Raw genomic sequence first — 19,272 nt, 5'->3', positions numbered from 1 at the left:
AAAGCAATACCATCTAGTCAAACATATCATTAAGTGTGCTATTATGCAAATAGTTGAATAGACATCGATGACAACCGAATGGACCCAATGCAAATCCTCTATTGCAACAAAATGCATAACAATTTATAACCTCATAGATTAATGGCATGATCTTGATTGACTATAATGCAAGTAAAAGATTTTGTAGAGTAACACCTAGAACCAATTGTCACTAATCGTATAATCTGTTGTCATCAAATGCATTCTTTATGTTCAAATGTATGTACAAAATAGATAAATACCCTTAGAATTGATTAAACTATTACAAAGGGATAAATGTGTGTCAACTAATCACGAGGTTCATATGTTCACATAAGGTAGTCATTATATAATATTCTTAGTTCTGATATTACTTTTGACCAAGGGCATATGTAATATAGAGAGAACTATCATAGTTTTGGATGACTTATTAAATGTGGTAACACTTCTTCACGTGTCAAAGTTGAGTATAGAATTTCGGTGTCAATGAGTACACTTTTAGTGCGTGTTAACCAGATAAAACCATTGAAAGGATTTTATATGGATGATTGTTTCAATGACTATAATTATATCCTCTTAGTAAATATAGTGTATGTGATCTTTTGACTTAAATTCATTGGACCGTGTTATATAAGACCCTACCTTGAGTATCATATCCTTCAGGGTAAATGTTACTAAACTCTACTGTAATGTTAAATACATAAACATTGCAGATGCAAGGGAAAACAAGGGAGGAATGTGAAATTTTCTCAGGTGTCTAACAAATTTGGTATCAGAGTAAATGACAAGGATGAACGCTAAGGTCGATGAAATTGAGAAAGAACTGGAGACAATGAAGGGGTGTTTGGTTTGGGTAATGTTTTATTACCAAAATAGAAAGATTACCTTGAAGATAGATTACTTAGAAGATTATTTGGTATAAATGATTACTATGTTTGATAAACTTTGGTAGATATAAATAATTATTGTGTTTGGTTAAAGGTAATAAAAAATTACTAGTAAATTATTTTACTTAAATGCCTTTGAATATAATTATTTTTAAGTATTTTTTTATTATTTGTCATATTAATTAAAAATAAATTTATTTTTATTTCAAAAAATTAATAAATAATAATATAATTATAATAAACTCAAGATTACCTTAGTAATCTTTAAATACCTAAGGTGAATATGGTAATCAGATTACCACCTATATTACCTGCTACGTCAGCATTGGTAATAGAAGATTACTGTAATATTTTAGTACTGACAAACCAAACAAAGGAATAAAAGATAGATTACCAAGGTAATCTTAAAAAACTTGAACCAAATGCCTCCTAAAGGGTATTTTGGATGGTTTGACGATATTTTTGAAAAATCCACAATTTTCTAGTAAATCATTGACTGAAATGAAATGATAAGACATGAATTTTATCTCATCTCAATATTGATAGCCAATGTGCACAATGACACACGATAAAATGCAATTTCATGCAATAATATGAAAATAATGGTCAATCTATCAGTTTTTCAACACACAGTTTATCAATAATATGAAAATGATGGTTAATCTATTAGTTTTTCAACCCACACACAAAAAATTTGTAATTCAAATCGACAAAAAAAAAGAAATTACAAGACTCAATAATTTAACAAATTTATATACATTTTCAAGATTTCAAATAACAAGCAAAAAACATGTTATTAATTTATTCAATTTTGTATTGTTTAAATTCCAAGTAATATACATACACAAATACATATATTATCATTAATGAAACTAAAACCAAACACAAAAATATGTTATTATGCATAATATGCCTATAAGTAGGCTCTAATACCATTGTGAGTTTCATTATGGATTCAATATATCATGTGGCACGATAGAAAAAATTCAAAAATTTTATTGATAAGATATTCATCCACATTTTTATAGGATCAATTTATGATTCATATTATGCGTATTTTACAACATAAAACAACCATAAGATGTTTCAATAGACTTACTCATGTTGGAGGTTCCTTAGTCTATAACAAGGACTTGGTGATTGCATCACCCTCCAGTCCAATCTAGGACAACATTGAGATGATCCATACAAGGCACACAAACAAGGAGAGGTTATGGAGAGGGCAAATGCTAGAATACCTAATGGACAAAACATAGAGAGAGTGTTTGCAAAAAAGATGTAAAATCTAAACAATTTGTAATATCATCTATTTATATACAAACTTGTGAGCAAGCATTCTAAATGGACAAACACTTGTAACAAATATGATACAACTGATGCAATTGTATGACATGTCATTTAAATGATCATTACTTAGTCATCCATGACCATTCATGCAAACTCGTATCAAATTTACAATTGTTACTCAAGATATGTTATATGATATTGGATAAGGTCAACAAGAGATAAAAGAAGTCATTCATTTAAAATGAACACCTGTTCATTTAACCTGACATTTATCGAATATTTAATTTCCTTCATCCAATTTGGATAAAGTCAACTCTTCACTATTTCATTTTAGCCTCTCCATATTTTGATTATTTCAGCTTGGTCCTTTAAGTTGATAAAGTTACACTTAATCTAATAATTTTATATAGCTCAAAATCATTGTTTTGGATTGTATATAACCTAAGGACTTTAGATTTCGTGATTGACACCCTTTTTGTATGTGACCTTTAGGCTCCTCGTCATGTTAGAAGTGTACGAATTCATAATGAATCTATAATCTGTAAGTCATTTATACACATATCGAGATTATCTCTAGTAAAACATCATGACTGCCCAAATGATGAAGTGTCAATGATAAATAAAAACCCATCAATAATACGATTATCATATAATATGATTTTTCATCAGTCGATATTTCTTCAAAGTTAAGACACATAAGTATTGCCTATCTCAGATAAACCTTTAGTTGCATTAACTGACTTTTGTAACAATAATCGGATAATATTGGATTGAGCAATAACTTAATATCACTATAGCCACAAATTTAAGTGATTGTTGACATTCATTAGTAAGCCTAATAAAGATGTTTACTCTTATATTCATGAGTGATGAATCTTCTATTGATCTACTGTAGTTTTCATACATCTTTTAATGCATCAAATTACCACTATTCTAACAATCTTTCTTAATGATTGCATTAGGTTGATGTCAAACTACATTGATCTTTATAAATGACAATCTATTGACCTCAAATCAAAGGATCACATGTATCATTATTTGTTAGAGGATGTGTTTCATAAATATTGGGTTACTATCTACATAGAATCATTTTGACAAATAAGTCCGATAAACATGTCTTCTCAATATGTGTTATATTAGGTTGTTAACAAATAATTTTAACACAAGAGATTATCACTACCTTTCGGTAGGATCGTTCAACTTAATGATAATCCCAACCGTATTATTTGTGTCCTAGTTTAGAATAACATCAAAACTACGATCGTTTCTATAATGGCCGCTTTATGTGAATATGGGGTTGTCACAATTAGTGACATGCACCAATCCTCTTTTCATAATTTTACCATCCTAACAACATTAATATAATTACATAAAGTAAAACAACTGATGAAGGAATGTCATTTTATTAATATATACGCATTACAATTGCAAATTAATGTTAAAGATTGACCTTAAAATATCTACTCTAGCACCGTTTGAATTGTTGCGAGTCTTAAATATTCAACAACTTGGCACAAAATGGGGAAATCCTTTACTATCTATGGTGATCTTTAGACAATGCGCGAAATAAACGGAAATTATAACAAATTGTCAACAAATTAACAAACTCCTGAATTCTCGTGTGCTATACTAACAATCTTCTCTTCTTCAACATTCTTTCTTCATCCCGTTTGATTATCGGCAGTCCAAGTTGGTGCTTTTGGAGTCCTTTTGGGTCTCTCTTTCTTGGGCTCTGGTTGGTCAATTGGAATCACAAGTTGGGTCTCTTCTAGACTCTCTCCCTTGCGTTGGATTTCTTCAATTACTGCTCTCTCTTTAGCCCAGGCGGTCCATGATAAATGTGCATCACTGTGTTTGTATGGATCAATGCGGCATCCATGGTTTAATGTGGTGCATAACTATTTAGGTTTTTTTAGGTGTTATTTCTACGTGTTTTCGCAAAGCCAGTCATATATGATAGTACTTAAAAATAAATCTGAATAAGTGGGATCTTTTATTGTATTAACTATGGTTTATGCTGTTGATAGAATTTGATCACTACTGATCAATTTACTTTTACCTGGTTTAAATATCTTTTCAAGTATTTTGAGCATGTGCATACAAGAACCCCGAAAATCTGTTACTTAATCTGATAATTACTAGAACGGACTTGTCTGCCATCACACTTCACACTTTATACTTACGGACTTCATAAACAATTTTTATCCTTGTCTGACCTTTTACTTATGTTTGCTTTAGTTATTTGTGTATCTATTTGGCCTCTTGTACGTCTGAATGCTCCTATCAAGCGAAAAAGCAAGTTGGGAAGACATTTAAGTAACTAAATATGATCTCCCAACTAGCTAGCAGCAAAGTTTGCCAAGAAATCAACTAACTTTGATTTGTGCTCACAGTCACAAACCAGTGTGAAGGCTTGGGTATATGCATACGCATATGATTCATTTGCTTTAAGTGTTAGGGATTTTCCTCTTATGATCTACTTTAAGTAATCATGTATGCACAATGATGCATGGTGGCTCATTTGGGTTATTAATTGTAATTCTTTCCTGATGTAGCTAGCATGGGGATGATATAGCCATGTTGCTCCAGTCAGCCAGGACAAGCTAAAGACTTCACTTGCGTTTTTTCTACAGAAGAGTTGTGGGGGAATAGCTTTAGATTAGAGTTTTTGTGAAAGACCATATACGAACCTAGAATCAGCAGTGAGAATCATATTGAAGCTTGAAGAAATTAGCAATTTTGCTGCGTTAGTCTCACAAACATATATCATCTCAGAAAAGCATTCTTTTTCCTGCCGGTGACATTATTTTGTCTACATCGATTGAATTCAAAATGAATGATGGCATGGAGAAACAAAAAGCCCGGAATTGGTGTTGAACATAACTTTATCATAGTGATAACTAAATAGGCTGTATTCATATCGAAGACGCTGTATTTTTTACTTCTATAACCATATGAAATAGAAAATATTTTTCAGGTTCTTGTAAGTTTAGATAGCTTTACTTCTGGGGAGTTGCTAATTTGAACCTCAACACATTATATTATTTACTAATTCCTTTACACCTCGAGTGAAGAAATTGGATTTTTTGCATGTGCAATTCATGAGTGTGAATACTTGCTACAAGGTGCTATAAATTTTTCTCTTTTCTGTAATTTATTCACTTCTTGGCCTGTCATTCTCATTTTTCATCTAGGCTAAATTGCACTGACTAGTTGCTGCTGATACGTTAACTAACATTTATCATTTTTATTTTTCTTCTTACCATTTTATATATTTGAAGAAAGTGTAAAATAGCTTCAGATTTTGGGCAAGTGAATGGATGTGACATTGCCCAATTAATAATTTGTCAAGTGATAGGACAATTTGTAAGCAGTAGGGCCAAAAACGACCCTGAATTCATAGCTTGGACCAAATGTCGATATGGGTAATATCCTATGACTTCAAACATCAAGTTATGGGCTTTAGATAATCCATTAAAGGATTTTCTACATTTAAATATGAATGTTTAGCATTTTGATGAATTGAAAGTTAAAGCAAAAGGGAAGATGGAGTGAGTGTACAAAAGATAAGATTGAAGAAATCTTCAAGTTGATGATGTTGGTAAATATTTAAGGGAGATGGACCACTTAATTTGCATTTCCTTTTTAGTGCACGATGTGACTTGACCATGTTGATTGTTGTTGTAGTACCATAGTACATGAGCCCCAGTTGACGGGTGGACCACTATTACTTGGTTCACATTCGGCTTTAATTTCTGTGGCTCCCTTCTCTTTCTCTCTTCCAATAAAATTTCACCTTTTTTAACCTCCACATTATTGGTCTTAATTCATTCATTACCATAATATCGGTCGTTAATTTTTACCATACTTAGCCTCAAGTAAGGTCATAGATTGAAATGACAAGTAATATATTGTTTACACATAATTCCTCAAAGTTTTTTCAATCTCTTTGCTGTCTATCTATCATGCTTGAAGTGGGACCTTGGTTTTTTGAACTTTCTCAGAGCATGGCCGCACATGTTAGGAGACAGGAAGTCAATACATTCATCGATCTATACGAATATATGAGAGTGTAATCCTTTTTCAAGACAATAAGAAAGAAGAAACCTTTTTTTCCTTTTTCTTTTTTATCCACAACACAAGATTGATTGGGAAGCAATCAATTTCATATCAAAAGGACGTTACTCGTAGTTATATTGAATATTAAAATGAGTTAAAAGATATTTTAAGCCTCTATAAGGTGTAGTATGATTAACAAAATTATCTGCTGTTATTTAAACTTTAGTAAATTGCTATAATTTACATAATTATGAGTTAGTAAATCTTACCGAATTATCTTCTTACCGTTTATCTTAACACTTAAAACTTAACCACAATGGGATTTTTGTTATTTTGGAAATCTCAGGCTGGATTCAAACAATTTACAATCGCAAAGAAAATGCATTTATATATACTAACGCAAATCTGAAATCTTTAAGGTGGTTGTAACTTGGGTGAAACAAAAAATTTAAACCAGAAGAAAATTGGATAAAATTTAAAAAGGGTTTTGTTAAGTTTTCAATCATGTGGGGATGATGCGTTATTATAATATCGTGCAAAAGAAGATTTGTGCAATGTAGTTAATCTGTTCTATTATTTCTTGGAATAGGAAGAGATCAGGTGGTTTTTCTTAGAGATGGGATTTTCCTACTTCTGGAAAAAGGTTGATTCCTTTAGTTGTGCATCATTTAATGCCTGATGTTTTGCAGGCATCAGTCGATAAGAGCCTCTAAACATAACTTAAAGGAGGTGAAATTGTTGTTAAGAAGTCATAATCTAAAAGGTAAATATTGTGCATCATAGAATTTTATTATAATTAAATTTATGCATGTTATGGTAATATTTGTAACATTAATATTGAAAATGTGGCATTTGATCATGTTATATGTCTATTAATTCATTATTAACCACTAGTAGTTAATTGTTGTTGAGTACGATAGTTGGCAAACGATATGATGATATTTATTGCATTAATTTGGATGATGGTTTCGGCTAGTTAATAAACTCTTTTTATATATAGGTTAGATAAATAGAGAAATGTTATGTATATAAAATTTTTAGTACACAATTAAGTACGTAAATAATGTATAATTACTCAATCATATAATGATTCATTATTTGTATATTCAATTGGATATTAAAAATATATAAACATAATTTATTATAAATAAATAACACAATACAAATCAATATATCAACTTTTACGAACAACTTGTATATAAACGAATTAGGGTCTTTATTATTTCTAAGTTGTTTTGAATTTTTAAGGAGCCTTCCCATCTTCTCATTTATTCTTAATTAATATTAATTTGTGTAAAAGTTTGATGAAGAAAGTATCATCATTTGTATACAATTTTTTCACTCTCTCTGTATACATAACATGATTTGTGAATTTATAAAACAAATTTTAAATATTGAAAAATAGCATTAAGACAAATCAGCTACTCGGCAGGTGGCATGGAAAACAACTTCAAAAGCAAGTATTAGTTGAAAAGAGTGACAATATTTTTTGCATTTCCCATATTGAAAACAATTAATGTGCTATTTCATAGTGTGTTTCTCATGTGATAATGAGTTCTCAATGCCTAAATTATCGAGTCAGTGTGCTATTAATTAAAGCAACATTTTACTGTCCAAATATTTTGCTTTGCTACGGAAAAAGTTTGTCAATTTGTTCAACATAAGTAGAATTTAGGATACTTGCCTGATTTTTTCTTTCTTTTTTCTTTTTAAATATGGTTGTAATTATTTCTATTTCCTTTCAAAAACGACAATGTTTTGACTTTTCTCATCTCTAAAATATTCACAGCTAATCAATCATTTTTCAGGTTTTTCTCAGTGTCACAACACTCCATTGAGTTATTGAATCAATATGCAGTGAAACTTAGTTATCATAGGACCCTAATTGACTAATTAAGTGCATCTATACCATCATAAATTAATTTTTGTTACATATATGTACGATTTTACTAAGATTTTTGCCAATATTTTATATCAATTCTATGATATTTTTAGAAATATTTTTTACTAAAATGAAACATAAGTCACCGTATGTCCTTATAAATATATTTTTACTTGTCTTGCAGTTAACTAAGTTTTCTTTAATCATGTGATAATTATAATCCCTTATTCATCTATTATTAAATAATAACGGATTATTAAGTACGTACTCTCTATTATTTTATCTTTATCTATGAAATCTAATATTCAATAAGACCGACATCCCATGTGCAGCAGGGAGAGAAATAAATCCAATAGTTGATGTAAATATCACATGAAATAGAATGACATGAATTTGGAACGACATTAGGAGGAAGTAGATTTACCAAAAATGAGAATCTAGAAATTGAATTCATTGCATTTAAATCTAACAATATCACATCATAATAATGCATGTGCACCGCTTGTTGTGTCATTTCATTAGGAGTTTTTTTGGATTGCCTACAAACCAACTATTTTTATTTTGTTTATCTTCATAGAAATTCTTTGACCCTTTGAATTACCCATTTCTTGTTTGTGTTGCATTTACTTTACCATGAATTTATTTCTGTCTATGACTTTACATATAGAAATTTCTCCTATATGAAAACTATCATATCTTATAACATTTTAACAGAAAACTAAATTCAAGTTTACATCAATATTTTGATATTTAATTTAATATCCAAAAAAAAAATTACCATGCATAAGTCCTGCTTCAGAGTAGACCTTGTAGAGAAACAATAATTTTCTTATAATTTTTTACAATTTAATTAATTTAATAACAAATAACTCACCACGAAAAGCCAATGATATGGTATTAGAGTTGAGGTTTGATTTTGGATGATTATAAGAATCAGTATTTGATTAGTCTCATCACAAAAGAAAAAAAAGACAAAAAGATAGATACGTAAGCTTAATTATCATTTTGTTATGCATGAAAAAAGTAGCGTCAAAATTGTAGGAGGAAGATTTGTGTCGGGGGCCAGCAAATTTGAATAAGGAAACGGGGCTACATGATTTGATCGATGAAGCAAAGTTTATCATTGATCTCTATATCTAATTTTGCGCAAAATTTAAAACTAATTGAATTCCAAAATTGATACAGAATCATAATCAACCTTTACATATAAATCTTCCTCAAGTCTTTCTTTGACTGGGGATTGAGTCAAATTAATGTATAGCTGAGTGGACGTGCCCTATCAATTCGTGAACTTTTCTATCTCTATCAGTTATTCCACCAATACACTCTCTGAGTTTCTTCAATATGATAACAAACGAAATCATGTATAATTTAAGTACAATATTTGTTAAATATGTAAGACAAAGGCAACAAAAAAAACAATAATTTTATATATATATATATATATGGGCATGTTAGAATTGACTTTTCTTTTATTAAAGAAGTTTTGCATGTATTTTTTGTCTAATGTGGATAAGAGATTATTAATTTAAGTTTTACTGAAAAGCAAGTGGATAAGTTAGATGATTGAGTGTCTAAATTAGATTAAGAAGATTTAAAATCAATTAATAAATACAGAAGCCTGAATATTTTATCAAGGATATGAAAAGATGGTTCATGAGTCAAGTGTCCCATCATGATATCAATTACTCAACACACGAACGAATACAAGATAAAGGCTTTATTAAAAGACAAAGTGAATGAGTTTCGGTTGTTATTTGAATAAAAACTTTTACAAAAAGCATAATATGATAAAAAATATAAAAAAGAAAAGTGGGCGCAGAAGTTAGGAAATGATAAAAAAATGAACGCCGAAAGACTTATTTTTAAATTTAAATTTATTATTTGTTAAAAATTTAAATATTTATTTATCTATTTATTTTAATTAATATTATTATAAATAAAATTATTATTTAAAAAATATTAAAATTATTTATGTTTTATTTTAATTTTAAAACTAACCATTTTTCATTATTTTAATTTCAAAAGTTATTTTTTTAGTTTACAAAATTCATATTCCCTCTCCCCCGTTTTTTAGCTTTTATATTTATATTTTTGAAATCTTACAACTAACCCACTCATATTTTTTACTCTTCAGTTACCCCTTACTTTCCTACAATATTCTTTGTTTTGTGTGGCACACCCTAAACTCTCGAATCAACGAATAGATAACAAACACCGAACACATAGCTAAAGTCAACTGAATCAATGTGAAATAAGCTTAGAGTTTCGACTTCTTCGACAAATTCAGGTTGTTATCAACCTCTCATTCGATGGTCAATGACAGTGCAACGTCTCCTTTCTTTGATTCATCGACTTGATGGGAGACAAAGTGCCAATGGTCAATGACGATGCCAAATCAAAGCGTTGGTGGCCAAAATCGAGTTAGATCTCTGACTTGATTTTAGTCAAAATTTTGTATCGGACAAAATATAAATGGGAAGAAGTTGAAAGGGATGTCACGACGGCTTGGTCTTGGTTATTGAAGCTAGAGGGAGAGGGGTGTTGATGGTGATCCGGAAGTTGAAGTTGAAGAATGGGTGAAACAAAATTTTTCAAAAAGTTGGAGGGTGGCTCGAACTAGAAAAAATATAAGACACTGAATTGGAACCTAAACTTTGGAAAAAAATATTATTTTTAAATTTGAAAAAAAGTAATAAAATTATTAATTTTTAAACTTAAAATAAGAAAAATTAGATTTTTTTATTTTTTAAACAAAATATCTAAATAATAATTTTTTTTGATAAAAACAATTAAAAATAATTATTAAATAAATAATTAAATTTTTTAAAATTAATAAATATGAGTTTGGATTAACGTAAAAAATGTTTTGGCCAAAATATTTGCGATAAAGAAAATGAAATGTCACTGGTGACTGAACCATGTCTGAGAGCGAGGCAGAGGGGGTCTATTAAATATTATAAGTAGTGACATGACAGCCCAATCTATAAAGTAAATAAATCACCTACTCTGACACTCACTTCCAAATTTCCAACAACATGATTTGACGTTACAGATTCTCCTCTCTCATTTCCCATCCCAACAGACAAAATTATTTTTACTTTTCTTCTTTTAATCACCCATTTTATTAGCACGCATAACTCCTCTTTATAATATATATATATATATATATATATTTTTCACATTCGGAATTGTATATATAATTTTTGCGAGCAAAGTGAAGCAAAACTTTTTAGCTTTTATGTCCATCTCTGTATCCATTTTTTTTTTTTTAAAGGTGAATCTCTGATTGAATATCTAAAAAAGAGAAGGATTGAATTGCTTATATAATATAAAACTGTAGATGGATTATAGAGGATTATGAGTGTAAACGAGGACGATACCCATTGGGGTTTTATTATGATTGATTTGAAGGACCCACACACATATCAAGCTCTAGAGTTCTTGTCTGTGAAAATTAATCTCAATGCTAGGCATTGACATTATCAAAAAGGATGATTGCTGGATATTTATATAACCTAACCCTAATTCGAATAAAAGTATAACTAGGGTTTGATTATCACGTCAAATGAAATTACGGAGCATTGTTGTGACAGTTCTTGCTAAAAAATGAGAAAGTAATTAAATGCAGTGAGAGTTGATATAGAAATTAAGAAAGAAAAGAAAAACAACTGCTAAAACACAACTCGTTAAGCAAACCCATTAACCACATTTAATCAAAAGTTATAACTTTGATAAAATTTCTTAGCAAAATAGTTAGAATGTGACTCACTCAAAGTCTTGTCTTCACCTTCCACATATATAAGAGCTAGAAGCTGTAGCTTGGCATGAGAGAATTTGTCTTGTATCTTTCTTCTCTTTTCATGGCTTTTTATTAATTTTCTTTTCTTTTTCTTACAACCATGAGTTATAAGGTCGTAATCACTTATGATTACAGCTGTGAATAACGTTCGTAGGAGGCCAACCTAAGCATTATAAGAAAAAAGTTTCTTTGTTTATCCCAAGGCTTCTTTTTACTACTGTCGTCTCATCAATGATTTTTCTCATTTCATGTTCTCAATAATATTATATTATCTGGCTTCTTGTTATTTAGCAATAGGGTTTCAGTCGTGACCTCGTTAGGTGAACACATTAAATTGGAATGTCAATTACCTTCTTTATAAAGAGTACAGCTTGACATAACCATGAAGAAGAAGCTATATATATATATATATATATATATATATATATATATATATATATATATATATATATATATATATATATATATATATTTCACTGTCACTAGTTGGATCATTAAAAACCCTAATAACGTCTAAGGCTTGATATAATATTTTTGGAATTTTAAAATCGAAACAAAGAAATTATATATAAGCAATGAAGCCATATATATATAGACATGAGAATGGGGTAAATCCACTGGGTGGAGCACCGAATCATGGAATGTGATAATGGTAATGTGGTCCTCTTTAATTACCCAGTAGACAAGGTGGCTGTCCATTTTGTCCTCTGTGGAATTGGAAGATGAAGAGAGAGATATATACAGATTACTAAAATTGAGATGAAAACAAATGCACGTCACTCTATAGAATGTTATTCACTTAAAATAACACCCAAATTATGACATTTATAATAAACCCAGCAATCACTAGAATAGAAATCTCTTCTTTAAGTGTTAGAAAAGGAATTGAACGTACACCACACATAACAACTTCACAAAAGGTTTTTTAACATATGTCATCCTATTTGGTTATATTAGGTGACTTCTTCTTCTTCATCATCTGTCTCATCATTCTTCTTCAGTAATTCTACATACAAATAACTTAAATTACTACAACTCACACTCACAGGGGACATTAATTAATCTCATTTGCTTTTTAGTAGAATCCATTAGACTTCTGAGTGCCCTCTGTCAATGCCTGGTCCAATTTTCCTTGTTTGTTGCCATCCAGCTTTAGCCCAAAGTGAATATGAGGAAAATGTGCCCACTACACAAAATAAATCATTTTCGTGAGCCTTTGATATTATTTTTGGTCAATCAACACTTGATTTCAGTATTGAAGATATTACACTGAACAGGAAGCTACAATACAAATCAACCAAAAAAAAAAAAAAAACAAGATCCTTTTCAGCACACAAATAATAAATAATAAGGTTTAACTATAAGCAAACACTATAGCTTTAGTCTTTTTTCAAAACGAAGTTCAAAGAAGAAAGACAGAAAGTGGAATTATAAAGAGTTTAAAAATGAATTGGTACAGCACATGATTATGCAGTAATAATGAGTATATAAATTTCAGTGTGACATATTCCATTAGACAGAATTTCACAGTTTCTTGGTCATTGTATCGCGTGTGTGTGTGTATATATATATATATATATGATACAAGAAGATAAAACAATTTCCTGTAAAGAGAAGCACACATACTTTTGCTATTTCTTTCTACAAGTAAGAGAGATATTTGGTTTACACATTGAACAATACCCTTGTAGAGAATAATAACCCGCCCCCTGTTACCCAAATAGGACAAAGCTACGTGTTATCAGATTATTGTGTCTGCATATCAATTGGATTCCGAACCTTTCGTGTTGTAGCCCACTGCACCCTAAAAAACTCACATGGACATAAATAAAAACAGTCACAATTTTTGTAACTTTTTATCCGACTAAACTTCTTCGCCAATATCTTATATCCTAAATATTGCTTTATTTTTTTTACCATTCACCTCACCTCTCCCTAAGCACATACTTTTATTATATAGATCACCCTCTTTTTTATTTTTAGATGGAAATAAATTCTCTTAAAGTTACTCTCTTTTTTATTTTTATTTTGAAAAAAATAGAGGCAAAGTTTCATAGTCATCTAATTTATAGTGTAATTTTAAAATAAAAATATTTAAAAAAATCATTTTAAATAAATAATGGCAAGTTTTAAGTCTAATTAAATAGTGTGTTAAAAAAAAAAGTTATAGCATAGAGTATAGCGACAAGTTCCATAGACAATTATTTTATGATTTCCCCAACATATATTTCCATTTTCATATGCATTCATGTAGAAGTTAGAAGCAAATTAGACAAAATCTATGTTGTTTAAACTTGTACATATGGTGGAGTACTTTCTTAGAACAAACAAGGTCAGAATTTGGAAGGATAGACTTGTTAATAGAGCCTTAGCTACATTAGATATAGAGGATCATAAGCCTAAAATATTATGACCATAATTAAGTTCAAGTTGCATGTAAGTCAAAGTAATTTAATTAGAAGGTTAAATACTTTACTTTCCTAATTAAGAGCACATTAAATTCCATTAAAATCTTGTTATAATAAATTAGCTTTATAACAAAAAGTGATTCTCCTTTTTGTAGGGATATTAAAGGAAAAATAAGAGATCAACTACTTCAACTAATATTTCGTCGGACCAATGATAAGATTTACAAGGTCGTTAACTCTCCCATGAGTATATGCATGTTTTCTTCATATTCTTCTGAGTCTCTTAATTATAATCAATAGATTTCATAATTGTTTTAGCATCGTAAACTTAGGCATTAATATAAACAATTGCAGACATTTGATAACTCTCCAATTACAAATTTTATTTTCCAAAGTTCAGTTTAGAATAAGGCAATAGCAATAAAAGAGAACAAAAATGCATAAATTATAGTATGGCTTACATTTTTTGCTGCTGTGCTGAAAGCTTCCCTGTGGCTGATGTCTGGATTACTAGCCTTAATCCTTTGGATTTCCTCCCTGCAATAAAAGAAATTTAAAAGGGTAAACAACTCTTATTATATATATAGAAGAAGAAAAAGTGAAACATAAAAAAAGGTTTGAACTAATAAGAGAAAAAAAGATTTGACTTACTTGATAAACCTGTTATATGCAGAAGGAACTCGTTGTCTCTTCTCTGGGGCTGCATTATTCCAGACTAGTCAGAATCAAGTAAACTTAATTATCTCTAAACATAAAAACATACCATTATGTAATTGAACCTAGAGGTGTCGCACATAAGAAATAACTGTAAAGTTGACAGGTTACAAAATCAAGTACAGGGCTTATTACTAATTTTGAAGTGTAGAGTGCTGAGCATAATGATCCTGTCCTATTTTCTATACGTCATCTAAGTAACTATGAGTCTGTAACATCTCATCTGCAAAACTTTCTAGTTTTTCTGCCTTTGAGCTGTAGGCATTTTAGATCCCAATTACTCTATAAGGTATATTTCAATGATGATGCAAATGAAACCTACAGCAAAAACCCACACAATCAAAAGGGAAGCCTAGTATTTTTATATTAACAACCATATTTAGGCTCTGTGCATCACTGAAATCTTCAATATAGACCAGAGAAAACCATTCAATTTTCATGGTAAAATATTGTTAACATGTACTGTGTAAATGAATGAGAGGAACTATGTGATAAGGTATGGTAATTAATATTTGTTGGCATGATGCTTGATTGCACTGTCAATATATAATTAATAATGAGTGAAATTAAACTTGTTAAGTCGCCATCTTGGATGGACCATACATGAATGTGAGAGAAAAATGTGATGCTCGTCTAGCTAGTGAAGGTTGAATTGCTGATGAAGTGATTCTATCTTCTTGCTTAGTTACTGTTGCCAGTTGTGTAGAGACACTTTTTCAGAGTTTCCATATGTCTACCATAAATTAAGCATATTTAGTTGGTTATGCATTTAACCTTTGGTTCCGGGTACTAAAATGTGCTACAATTATAGCATGTAGATTCATACAAACGCATAATTATTATAATTTTTATAAATTATGATTTTATAAAGAGATATGTGAACCAGAAAAGACATATACACATATGTCAATGTATGAGAGAGAAAGCGAGAGACTGACGGCGAATGGGAGGCGTTCTAGGTGTTTCACGCTCAGTAGACTCAAAAGTAGATAACTTATTGCATTTCGAAGACGACCCACATTCCTTATTTGAATGATCTTCACCGTATATGTGTTGCTTCTGCAACTTCACTCAATCCAAAAAACAACTAAAACGTCAATCAATTCCTTTGATTTTTGGCCAAAATTTAGAAATATAAGTAAAAGAAATACTAAAATAGCATACAAGATCTCTACAGAGATGAAAATAAGTAAGCCATATTGTGTTATTTTATGAAGTAGAGGCCAAAAAAGGATCTAAAATACCTGAGGATCTTGAAGAGGCAGTGTTTGAAGTGAAGATTCCATGTTTACCGATAGCAAATTGGCACAGTGCCCGCATCTCACCGTCACAATGTTCAACAAACTGTTACAAGGAACACTTACCTGCAACCAACATGCATTTTTATGGAATATCAATAAAGCATTACTAATCAACTTCAAATCAGAAAAGTTATGCAGTCCATCATGCATATTTATGACTTGATACATTATTTTTCTTCATTCCCTCCTTTCTTTCTGAAACACATACAAAAAGACTACTTAATTACAGTCAAAATTAAACCAAAATGATTCAATAATAAGTTTTTTAGTAACACCATTTTCAAACCCTACCATAAGAATCTAATGAACTTTACATGAACAGTACTACCTCAGATCTGGCTTTTCTTATTACAAAAACAAAAGCAGATTAATAAAGCTACAACCAAGACGTACTTACAGAAACTCAATAACTAACTAAAGAAACTATTATTGTTATTTGTTTAGAACTGAACTTGAGCATCCAAAGGGAAAAGAACAAGGATGAATATACGAGTATTTAATGCCTAGATATATAATGTATTTTGTGGGAACTGTTTGGCTACTTTTTTCTAAGTAAAAAAGATGGAAGTCAACTAATAGAGTAGAAGAGCAAAGAGCTCACATGGGTAATAATTATAAGGATTTTCTTAATTAAAATTCCTTTACTATGTACAGTCAATATAGTTTCTTTCCTTTCGGTGCGCCTGCCTTTTGTGGCTGACACAGAAGAAAGATGACAAAAGAAAGAAAAACAAGCCGAGAGAGATGAAAGGGACGAGACTGGAACGGAAACCATAATAGCCATCACCAGTAACCACAGAAATCAAAGATCGCCCTGAATAAAGAAAGGATAGGCATCATAAATCATCGCTGATTTACTGAATTTTGTGCAGCAGTACTACACTGTTTACGATCTCCATTACTTTTCTTCTTTATTTTCAGAACCCATTTCATCATCGAAAGTAGCCACTATCATTTGCTACACGGCTTGCCTTGGTCTTGATTTCACGTTTTCTTAGCTCTCTTTTCTAAAGAAATAAAAATATTTTTCTTGCACACAAAAACCAAACCTCCAACTGTTGAAGAATGAAAAAACATGGTGATATTTGTACTCACATGAAAGAGCTGTCACACAAAATTTTTGGTGAGAAGTTGCGATCGGAAATACGGACAAGAAGATGATTTAAATACGAATTAAAATTAAAAAAACAAAATCACGGAGGTCGTCTTGTTTATGGAGAATAGTAGCTTGTTGCAAGAGACATGAAACACTGTGACTTATACCGTTACTGAGAAGAACCCTAATATGTTGCCCTAATCATCAACTCAAATTGTCTGTTAATATCCTTTTGGGATTGTTATATTGCTATTTTTAACTGTAAATACAAAACTTCTTTTGCATAGTTTCAGAGATCAATCATCAAAGAGTTCAAAAAAAAAAAAAAAGGATTGCAATCATGCTCATCAGTTCCCAATTCTCATCCATGCCTGAAGCTACATAAACTTCTCCAGTAAATAGGATTTTGATCCATGTTGGAATTCTTCCAATAAAAACTAGGTATAATTTCTCATAAAATATTGGCATAAGAAAGGAATTTTTTTAACTATTTAAAAATGGAATCAAGAAATCAGGTGATCCATGATATTAGAAGGGAAAATTTCCCAGAAAAAGGACATTTTTCAAATTGGTTTACAGTTTGTTTCCACAAACAAAATTTTTTCTCTTATTTTTGTGCCCGTCCTTTGAGCCGAATTTCACTTTATTCTCCCACAAACCAAATCACAGTTTTCCCATAAAAGATTACTGTTTCAGTTGAACAAAATTGTGATGGTGAATTTAAGGAGAAGAAAAGCAAAGATGGGTTTGATGAAAAAGGGAAAAGAAGATGCATGTATTTAACGATTAAAAATAAAAAATTAAGTGGAGTACCGCTAAAATGGTGTTGCAGAAGTTGCACTGAACATAACAAACACGTTCGGAGGAAGCCAAGTCCATTGACATAATTGAGAGGTAGCTAAGAGAAAATCAAGAAGGTGGAGAAGAAAGAAAGAAAGAAAGAAAGAGTAGTAATGGTATTTAGAAAAAATATAATAAAATTAAAGAATTGTACAAAAAACTGAGAGGGGTGAGAGAAGTGAAGTGGGGAAGGAGGGGTAGTGGGTGTTTTTGTTGTAATGTGGGAGAGGGATGAAAGAGAGAGAAATTGGTTAATAATAATAATGTTTTATGATTGAGAGAATGAGTGGGTAGGAGCCATCCATCTCTAACCATTCTTGCTTTCTGTAGCGGACGAGGGGGGCGAGATATTAATGCTTTCGAATGTTTAGGGATGTCAAAGACGACACATCCAATTTTACATGTTTGCTTATCGATTATAATTTCAATAAATTTATTAGTAAATATTTTGATATATAATTTTGGTATAAAGATAATATATTTTTATGTATTTGAATAATTTTAAATTAAAAATTAAGTAAAATTTAATAATATGATAATATATTATTTATATATTTAAATTATACAAAAATATATATATACATATTATTACTTTTATTTTTTTTATAAATAGAATTAAGTAAGAAAAACACTTTTACCATCAGATGAAATCTTTTAATACCATAATGATATGTATAGAATTTTCTCTTTTATTTAGTCATATTATAATTTATAAATAATTAATCATTTTCTTCACAAGAATTAATAATATTAATATTTTTAAAAGTAGATTGGTGGTCAAATCAGTTGACCCACTAGCTCACAATTTGATTTGTTTAATTAATTTGATTAGTCAATTCAGTTTATTCCTAAATTGTATTTTTTTAATAGTATCATTTATTTATTACTTTTTTAAAAATAAAATATATGAAATTTATTATAAACAACTCTATGTAATTATCAAATAAAAGCCAAACATATTTCTTTCTTTCAAACATA

General features: G+C 30.0%; 1 protein-coding gene across 2 annotated transcripts; it reads right to left on the bottom strand.

Moving 5' to 3' along the window:
• Window positions 1-12,695: 12,695 nt before the first annotated feature.
• LOC123209595 (putative axial regulator YABBY 2) lies at window positions 12,696-18,619 on the bottom strand. 2 transcript variants are annotated; one of them, XM_044627695.1, is made up of 6 exons: window positions 18,268-18,619; window positions 16,302-16,421; window positions 15,996-16,122; window positions 14,995-15,043; window positions 14,805-14,880; window positions 12,696-13,121 (listed from the first exon to the last, which is right to left on the bottom strand). In XM_044627695.1, exons 1-6 carry the CDS (start codon window positions 18,337-18,339, stop codon window positions 13,011-13,013), a joined length of 555 nt encoding a protein of 184 aa, XP_044483630.1. In that variant the 5' UTR covers window positions 18,340-18,619; the 3' UTR covers window positions 12,696-13,010. The 2 variants fall into 2 exon arrangements, with proteins under 2 accessions (XP_044483630.1, XP_044483631.1); XM_044627696.1 differs by having other exon boundaries at window positions 15,996-16,116.
• Between the last annotated feature and the right edge of the window lie 653 nt (window positions 18,620-19,272).

Source organism: Mangifera indica, chromosome 2 (assembly GCF_011075055.1).
Source record: "Mangifera indica cultivar Alphonso chromosome 2, CATAS_Mindica_2.1, whole genome shotgun sequence".
Taxonomy (NCBI): domain Eukaryota; kingdom Viridiplantae; phylum Streptophyta; class Magnoliopsida; order Sapindales; family Anacardiaceae; genus Mangifera; species Mangifera indica.
The sequence above is the reverse complement of the archived record's forward strand: the minus strand, read 5'-3'. Positions and strand labels throughout refer to the sequence as shown.

Bases quoted from the DNA above. Each gene is read 5' to 3' on its own strand.
- LOC123209595 (XM_044627695.1), bottom strand. From the start codon at position 18,339: ATGTCAATGGACTTGGCTTCCTCCGAACGTGTTTGTTATGTTCAGTGC. The intron at 16,422-18,267 runs GTACTCCACTTA...TGTTGGTTGCAG, and splicing joins TCTGCAACACCATTTTAGCG to GTAAGTGTTCCTTGTAACAG. The intron at 13,122-14,804 runs GTAAGCCATACT...TATTTTGTGTAG, and splicing joins TCAGCACAGCAGCAAAAAAT to TGGGCACATTTTCCTCATAT.